This window comes from Limulus polyphemus, unplaced genomic scaffold, assembly GCF_000517525.1.
Source record: "Limulus polyphemus unplaced genomic scaffold, Limulus_polyphemus-2.1.2 Scaffold11, whole genome shotgun sequence".
NCBI classification, from domain to species: Eukaryota; Metazoa; Arthropoda; class Merostomata; order Xiphosura; family Limulidae; genus Limulus; species Limulus polyphemus.
In genome coordinates this window covers 706,307-716,206 of record NW_013665621.1, presented here as the reverse complement: position 1 = coordinate 716,206, position 9,900 = coordinate 706,307, and the positions used below count along the sequence as shown (strand labels likewise).

At 29.3% G+C, this 9,900-nt stretch overlaps 1 protein-coding gene across 4 annotated transcripts in view; it reads right to left on the bottom strand.

Moving 5' to 3' along the window:
• LOC106478722 (laminin subunit beta-1-like) overlaps positions 1-9,900 on the bottom strand; it is a 127,009-nt gene that overhangs the window by 15,395 nt on the left and 101,714 nt on the right. For all 4 annotated transcript variants that reach the window (XM_013939286.2, XM_022382243.1, XM_022382235.1 and 1 more), the window contains 7 exons: positions 9,392-9,591; positions 8,524-8,620; positions 6,098-6,289; positions 4,734-4,914; positions 3,518-3,702; positions 1,386-1,621; positions 322-510 (listed from right to left, as the gene is read on the bottom strand). In XM_013939286.2, coding sequence (XP_013794740.1) covers positions 322-510; positions 1,386-1,621; positions 3,518-3,702; positions 4,734-4,914; positions 6,098-6,289; positions 8,524-8,620; positions 9,392-9,591 — 1,280 coding nt within the window. The remainder of the gene's footprint in view (positions 1-321; positions 511-1,385; positions 1,622-3,517; positions 3,703-4,733; positions 4,915-6,097; positions 6,290-8,523; positions 8,621-9,391; positions 9,592-9,900) is intronic.

Below are 9,900 nucleotides of genomic sequence, written 5' to 3'. Positions count from 1 at the left end.
GGGGGGGCATTATAATGTGACCATCAATCCATTATTTGTTGGTAAAAAGTAGCCCAAGAGTTGGCAGTGGGTGGTGATGACTAGCTGCCTTCCCTCTAGTCTTTCACTTCTAAATTAGGGATGGCTAGCTCAGATAGCCCTCATGTAGCTTTGTGCAAAATTCAAAAACAAACAAATAAATGACTAGCATCTCAACTCCCCTCCCATACAAATGAGCAGCCGTGTCACCCATACACCACCAAACACACAATATATCCATACCAAATCTAAGAATTTTTACAGAAATAACAAAAAACAAATTAAAAATTCCATGTACTAAACCTTGTTTAGCAAATCATCTGCAGCTGCTTCTTTAACAACTATGATGTCTTCTGCTTCCTTAGCTAAATCAAGGGCGTTTTTAACTAGTGTAACAGCTCCTTTGCTACAGCTGATTCCTCCACATTTTCTGCAACCAGCTCCACCACAGAGAAGGTCACAGTTGTCAACAGTTCCACTTCCATCACACACCTATACAATCAAAGTAAGTTAGTGCAAACATCAAATATAAGTTATATTATTACCAATTCAGAGCATATAAATGTACCCCATCTACAATGTAAAAAGATCACTACAGGTCATTAAAAGTCAATTTAATATTTAACATATTACTGCTCTGATTTTTGAACACTGAATGGTAAGATGATATTCAAGAAACTCTCATCTGAATGGAGCAAAAATGGCACCTATACAACACTTAAAAGTAAGTCTGAAAAATACTCTCATTTGTTCAATGTAAAGCAGTGAATGTTTTTTTTTTACCTGATTCAATAATGTAACATAAGTATAAATGTGGTTTAAATCTGATAGTAAGTAAGAAACAGTGACAAATGTGGAATTTTATAAATTACATAGACTCATTTTTTCCATCAAATAACAGTTATTAAATGCAACATAAATCAATACTTCCATTTGCATTTCTTGATAAATACACCAATTTTCAAATAACTATTAAAGCTTACATTTTATTATATTACTTGCATTCTAGGTGCACAGTTCTATTTTATTATAGATATATTACATAAAAATTTATTGTATGCCTACAATAAAAATACATATGCATCTCTCTTTTTCTGTATTTTTATGTAGGCATATTTACAATATAAATATATATATATATATATATGTGTGTGTGTGTGTATGTGGCAATTTTGGAGGTATGTAGAATCAGAAAGAGCATGCAAACATTATACAATTTATTTAGAAAAAAATATATATATATAATGACATAGCAATAAAGAAGTATTTAAATATTTTTACCACAGAACTTGAAAAAAGCCTGATTTCAGAAGCAAAAATATCACAAGTTAACATCATTTGAAGAAGAAGTACAGATAAATACTTACTATTCTATTAATGTCAGCTATACCAGCATCTATAGAGGATACTTCATCAGAAATATTTGTCAAAAGTTCTACATTTTCATCATACGTTCTATTGAAGTAAATTTCTTCCTGCTCCAATAGCTCTTCAGTCTCGTACCTCAACCTGGCAGACTGGTCAAGGACAGTTTGGGCAACTCCTACTTGTTCTTCTGCTGCTTCAGACTTTGTCTGAGCTTGCTTAGTTATGTTGAAAGCTCCTTCATTGGAGAAATATTTTTGTAAAATTTTAAATTTCTAAAAACAACACCTCTTTTAAACATGATAAAGGATGGTAACCAAAGAATTTTTTCACATAAGAAGATCCCATGAAATGAATACACATACTGATGCACAAAAACACACATTTTATAACTTAGGTTCCTCCTTAAGCAATTATGAGGTATTTAAAATAAGTTGAATTTTATTTCATAAAGGCAAACCCTATTAAAATAAAGCCAATAAATATACATCAGTGATTTTGTGATGTGTAGTTAAGTACAATACTAGCTTGTAAAATGTAGGTGTAGTGTTACAAATCCAATTAAATATAGCTGCTCTAAAAACATCAGTTGCCTGGAAATGTTGTCCACACACACAAAACCTTAAAGGACCAGAATGATGCCAGGTCAGGACTATACGCAGTAGAAAGAAAAACTGTTCTTCAAAATTTCTCAGTTCTAGCCAAGGAGTAATATAAAACCTGTTATTAAAATGTTGAAGGATAACATCGTATATCAGCAGATAGATACCATTTTCCTAACATAATAATTTGACATCCACAATTTACTCATATCCAGTATATATAGTAAACAAAATCCATTTCTCTCTAAACGCTCCTGTACATTGATATTAATTATAAACAAACTCAGAAATAATTCTCAATACTGTAAGTACTAAAATTATCATAAAAAAACAATGTTTATTCAAGGTTGCACTGTTTGCAGCAATTTTCTTATTAAACTATCTGGATGTTTTAGTAGAGAAACTTGTTTACAAAAATAGAAGGAAATATCTCACACTTTTTTAAAACTACTAAAAGTACTTCATTACATGTTTCTAAAAAGCTTCTTTTATTTGTTTTCTGTCTCAGTTACAATAATGATGATTTCTGATTTTCCAATTAGAAACAAAATTTGAAATTAAAGAGGCCAACATTCACGGGTGAATGCAACATCCCTGCCATGCAATCCCAAAATGGCCAATCTTGACACCAGAATAATCAAGAACAACACAGGAAAATTTTAAATTATTAATATTATTGCTTGGGACCTAGAAGAAGGTATCTTTGAACTAAATGTCATGTAAGTTAGTTGACATACACATGAATAGTTCATTGAAACCCTAAATTTTGCTTTCCTCACTGAAAAAATGAGTAAAAAATACAAATTCCAAAATTGTTTATATCTTTGTTTGGAGCCTGTAAAAAAAAAGTATCTTTGTACCAAATCCCATGTAAACTGGCTGAAAAACAGTGGAGTAATTGTCAAAAAAAACCTAAATTTATGCTTTTCATGGCATCTTGATCCACCTATATTTACTAAAAATGGAAAAGTCCAACATTTATGTCTGTTAATGTGTGTTGTTGCCTGTAAAAAAGTATCTTTGTACCAAAATTCCATGTAAATTGGTCAAAACAGTGCTAAGTAACTGACCAAAACCCCTAAAATTATGGGTTTATTTAACCTTTTAACTCTCCTCAAATGACCAAAAATGGGTAAATCCAACTTATTTGTATATCAGTGTGTTGGGTGTATGAAAATTTATATTTGTGGCAATTTTTCATCTTGGTTGCTATAAATATGAGTGCACAGAAGCACAAAATATAAATTTTTTGAGTTGTTTTACCCTTGACCCCATAAAATACTTAAAAAGTCCTAAATCAAAGAAATGAAAAAGGTGTCTAAGCATACTGGAACAAGGTATAACCCTACCAAGAATTGAAGGAAAGTGTTTGTAAGAAGAAAGAAACAACGGAAAAACAGTATGTCTCTCTGCAGAGACATAAAAAGACATGAAGAAAAAGTAGAATATTTAGCATATTATAATTTTAAGAAAATAACAAGTTTCAACTAATTCAATTGTAATAATTAGAAAACACATCTCCTATTGCTTACCCTCAATATCAGCTTCTTGTAGTTGTGTTGCATTGTTCTTTAGGTTTTCTGCATCCTTTTCTAGATTATCACCTCGCCTCCTCAAGTCCGTTAGGGCAAGTTCAGCATCATATATCCTTTGTGTTGTGTTATCCAGCTTAACTTTAGTGTCTTTTAACTGAGCTTCACTGTGTGTTAAGTTCGTTCTATATTTATACATAAACCAATTAGCAAACTCAGAAAGAGCTTAAAAAGAACTTATTATTTCTATTAGTATAATGATCTATTTACATTAATGGTTTTCATACTTTTGTATAAATGTTTTTCACATATTGATAGTTATTGAAATGACTATGTTAAATAAAAGTAAATTACAAGAATTACTGGTTTTGAAATAATCTACAAACACTGTATAATTTGGTCTTTGTTTTTTGTTCAATAGGAAAATTTAGTTTGTAGTTATTCAGTTTTGAATAAAAAGTATTATAGTTTTCAAAGATATGAAGTTATCTTCTCCCTTTACTTATTGTGGGTATCTACTGATATATGCTAGGCCTTTAGGAGAAATAAAAGGTAATGCTTCATAAAGTATCTATAAAAGGAAGACTAATGTGGTACAATAGTTACAAAAGCTACAACAGATATGATTACATAGTTATTTCATTGTGTTCTGTGTTCTTCACAAGACTGGTTTTATAAATCAGTTGGTTTATATAATTTCATCAAATCACTCAGTTGACATACTTGTGTTTCAGAGTTGTGCAGTTAGGGCATACAAAAAAAAAGATATTTAAAACTGTAATACACCCACTTTCACATTTTTCAAAGTTCTACAAGATAATGAACAGAAACTTCTATATTTTGTGGGTATCAAAAGCAGTTCATATATTTAACAACATCAACAATCAGGGACAAATCAACATTACCTATTTCTACTTACTTTACAAACCATTAATTGTTAAAGATAAACCTCTCTCACACACAATCCATTGACAACTTATAAAATGTGAATATTGTTGTACCCTACCAACAAAATATATGATAAACATGTATGAGAGTAAAGACAGTGTTGCATATCAACTAAATTACTTAGTACTTTCACGTTTTGATAATGTTGAACAATCAAAAACTACTTTAAAGTCTAAAATATAACTCACAAATAATAACTGATTTATTGATTTTAATTTTTGAATCACAAATCTTGCAATAAAAAACAGAAAAAACAACTTTAACTTACTTAATTAGGTTTAAAAGATCTTCTATTTCACTAGTGTCAAGTTTTGTTACATTTTCTCCAGCTAAGATTAACCGTACTTCATTGAGTTTTCTTTCCATTTCTTCAAATTCTTTGGTGTACAGTCCTGTTGTTCCAGTGTCATTCACTTCTTTGAACTTTTCAATCAGCATCAATGTTTGATCTGTAAGTTGTTGTTTTTATAATGAAAAATATATATAGTAACAAGTCTAGGTATGGACAAATATATAACTATTTTGACAGGTAGTGTATAATTGGATAAAACCAGTGCTCAAGTCATAGCAGAATGCACCAGAATGGCATTCCAGTACGTTTCGGAACCTTTTCAACAATAAATAAAAAAACATTTTTTACAGCAAACTAACGTGTTCAAATCTGACCACACACATGTGATAAAGAATATCAGCAGCATCTCATTCTGGGAAATCATGACAGCAACCTCACACTTCCTGAGCATAAAATGGAATGAAACCTTTGAAATTTATTATGTGTATGCAACATTTTGCATGGATGTGAAAGGAGCGAATAAACAAACAATCCTATTCTTGTAAATAAACTAATACATGCCATTGATGAAACAAACAACAAATCCATACTCTATGTAGTTCCTTTATTTTGCTTTGTTACACCTGAAGTGCATTGAGTTATTATTGTTTATGCCTTGTACCATACACCTTGAGCACAATATGATCAGATGATTAGTTTTGCAATAGTAACAGTAGATAAATGTCTTCGAAAAAGAGTATTATCACTAGTTTTTACATTTTTTTTTAGTTTCAGTTTTTATTTTATTAACTTATTGTTTTAATTTTTTATTTTGGTCAAATTCTTTTTAGTCTTCATTAAGTAAAAAAAAAACCACTGGTAGAGGTATATTATCTTTAATTAATTTGTAACTGTTGTTGAAATGATATAATGCATTCTGGGACTCGAGCACTGGTTAATATTTTGTATAACGTTACATCAACCATAATATGACAAACCTTGCATAATTCTAACTTAATACTCAATAACTCTATTGAAAGTAGTTTCAAGGGCTGGTTTATATTCAAAATAAACACCAAGAAGATAGAACTAATTAATCCTTTACAGTCTCCATTTTAATATTGATTTGTATATGTAGACTCTTCTGGTCCTCTTAAACAAATTATATGATTATTTTTATTTCAAGTAGATAAATACAAAATAAAATACTTTCTTTCAAATTAGTATATAATTTTACTTTAAAATATTATAAAAGTATAATATTAAAAATATTAATAATAATTATTTTAAAGAACAATTTTTTCACATTGTTCATGCCATTAATTTAACACCAATGTTTCAAAATAAGCATATCAACTGACCTTTTAAGTCTAGTATGGTATTGTCCCATTTGTCAAAACATTCTCCACAGTGATTACAGTTTGGTGCTGTTCCTAAATATCCTCGTTCACACTGATCACAGTACTTTCCAATTACCCCCTTTTTACAGAAACACATACCATCAGAATGTCTACACTGCATGGAAGCAGCTCCCTCAAAATCACATTTACATGCTGTTAAGGAGAACACAGCAATTATAAAAATGAACAAAAAAAAGTATTTCTAAAGGAAATATGTTTACAGATATTCAATGAAAATGTTATTTATCAAATGTGCAACAGCATGAAACTTTGGTAGCAGATTGAAACTTTTTAACTGAATTCAAACTTTCCATTAAGTAAACACAGATACTACAATTAACTTGCATCTGATGCATCTCTAATATCTTTACATAAAATAATTACAGAAACATAATAATCAACTGCATACTTAAACATTTTTATATATTAAATAAACAACAACACTGAAGACCTAAGGATTTCATATTCTTACATGTGAAATAAAAAATAACATCGAAGGTCTAAGGGTTTCATACTCTTGTATACAAATAAAAATAACATTGAAGTTCTAAGGATTTCATAATCTTACATGTGAAATAAAAAATAACATCAAAGGTCTAAGGGTTTCATATTCTTGTATACAAATAAAAAATAACATTGAAGGTCTAATGGTTTGATATTCTTACATACTAAATAAAAAATAACATTAAAGTTCTAAGGGTTTCATATTCTTATATACTAAATAAAAAGATAACATTGAAGGTCTAAGGATTTCATATTCTTTGATACTAATTAAAAAATAACATCGAAGGTCTAAGGGTTTCATATTCTTGTATATTAAATAAAAAATAACATTGAAAGTATAAGGGATTCATATTGTTGTATACAAATAAAAAATAACATTGAAAGTATAAGGGTTTGATATTTTTATATACTAAATAAAAAATAACATTGAAAGTATAATGGTTTCATATCCTTGTATACAAATAAAAAATAACATTGAAAGTATAAGGGTTTCATATTTTTATATACTAAATAAAAAATAACATTTGATGTCTAAGGATTTCTATATTTTTTCCTATACTATTGATAACACAACTTATAGATACATTATCAGCTTCAATGATGCTAGTCTGTATTTAAAAAAAACAAACTAAAATAAACAAAACAAAAAGCTTCCCCATCCAAAAAGAAAGCTATAAAGTTTCATCAACTTACTGAAATGTAACTATTTTAATGAAAATTGTTACCATTGGAAAACCTTACTCCTAGCAAATTACTCAGGAAAGCCAACTTACTTTGATTAAGTCAAGAAATTCCACTTAAGCATTTTGACTTTGTGTTTTCAACCTAAATGTAGCAGCTCTATTTCCAGTACCTAACTATTTATCATTCTGCTATGCAAAGCCACTTTTAATGTTGTGTGAAGCATGTAATTGCACAAATGTATTATCTTTCACGGGTGCTTGTCTCCTATGGTCATTTACGGTACTCGAGGAAGGCTGATGGAAAAATAAAGCCCCTAAGAGTAGTCTTTGGTCCAAACCTTTCTTTCTTCTTACATGACTTATCTTAAATGGGGATTAGCCATTCTATCTTCCAATTTGATTATAAAAGATTTTTAACTTCTCTAAATTTAAAATAAATTTCTAAATGTCTAAAGTGGCCAAATATGGTTGCATAGATAAACTATAATTCTAATTAACCTTTCAAATACAAAATTGGCCCTGCAGTTACATTTCTGAAACTGTCCATTCCTAAAAAGGACAAGCCACTGTAAGTAATTAGGTTACATTTGTGGTAATTAAAATTTTTCCTCTCTCACATGCAGGATTTGAACTTGTTACCACATACTCTACAACTATGAGTGAGTGCTTTACCAACTGAGTTAGAAGATTAACCCACTGTAAGTAATTAGGTTACATTTGTGGTAATTAAAATTTTTTCCTCTCTCACATGCAGGATTTGAACTTGTTACCACATACTCTACAACTATGAGTGAGTGCTTTACCAACTGAGTTAGAAGATTAACCCACTGTAAGTAATTAATAAATCAGTTTTGAACAATTCAAATTACTATCCATTTGTAATCAGGCATCCTGATAACACTGAAAGAGATAAGAAATAACATTTCTTTTTAAACTAAAAAAAAAAAACGTTAAAAATGTTTCACAATAAAATTTCATAAAAATATGACTCAGTGGTATACTTTCTATTCAATGGATAGAGTCAATTTAATAAAGAATTAACAATTCACATTAAATTATAGATTACTGCAAGTTAATACCATCTAAACATTAGCCAAGTAAACTTTTTATTCATTGGTAATTAACTCTAATTATTGGAAAAATGTTTTACGTGTAAAAAGAATGGCCTATTAAGTGTGTCACTTATAAATCAACACTTACGGAAACACTGCACTTCCGGGTCACCCCAATAGTAGTCTTCACATTCACTGCAAGTCCTACCTCCACGTCCTTTTTTGCAAAGGCACTGGCCATCAAACTAGGAAGCAATTTTATAGCATTTGGAAATCACAATACTTTTAAATTAAAATGAATACTACATCATAAATATCTTAAAAGTTTCAAAATGAAAAAAAAAAACTATGCTACTCATTTATAAAATAATTATATCCTTTGTATAATTCATTACAAGAATTATGCCATTATCCCATGAGTACATAAAAAAAGATAATATTAATGAAAGGAACTGCATATATCTAAACGATAAGTTTTTAAAATAATTATAGCAACTAGTACATTTTAGACTTTTATAAAGATGACAATCAAAGAATTAACACAAACTTCTGAAATTATAAAGGTTCAATAATCAAAATACACTGTTTAAAAAATAATATTAGTCATTTAAGCATTATATATTTTTTGACGTACAATATCTAATCACATTCTGAAAACTCCACAATCTCCTGAATTATACCAGTAAAAATAAATTCTGACAAATGTTTGTACACTTCAATTTTTAACATATATATATATTTCTCCAACTTAAAACATTTTTGGATAAGCCAAGAGCAAAAAGGAGATATGAGAAAAAATTATTCAAAACAGATTTTCTATACTACGTAGTCTTTCACAGAAAACTAAAAATAAATCAAATCATATTCCCATTATTTTTGAGATTAATTTTTTCATCATTGAAACCACAAATTAAAAATATGCAATTATTTTTCATTTGCAAATATTTTATCCACTTCATTCAACATCTCATGCTTTTTCTGAGCCTATCTTATAATTGCACAATTACTCATCTTACCTCATTGCAGTCTTCTGATAATGACCCCTTTGGGTCACAACTACATGATTTACATCCTTCTCCACTGCTTAAGTTCCAATGATTGGGAGAACATTGGTCACAAGCTTTTCCGATAACATTGGGCAAGCAAGTACACTGGCCAGTTATTGAGTTGCAGTGGTCAACAGTAGGGTCAGTTCCCAAAGGGTTACATACACAAGCTAGAATAAGAATTGTATAATTTACTACCACTTTATCAATTACTTAAAAGATGTTTATAACAATTACAGAACCAAAGTTTATAGCTTACACATTCACAAGATCAACTCACCACCAAGTTCAGATGTTCATCATATATACACCTGGAAAAAAGTTAAGCACCCCCATGTTTTTTTCAAGTGATTCACATTTGACGTTCTTGTGACTGATTATAAATTACCATTCAATCTAAACGTGTTTATCAAATGAAATTATGCATTATTGGGCACAAGAAAACAAGATTATCACCGTAAAATAACAATTTTTAATTT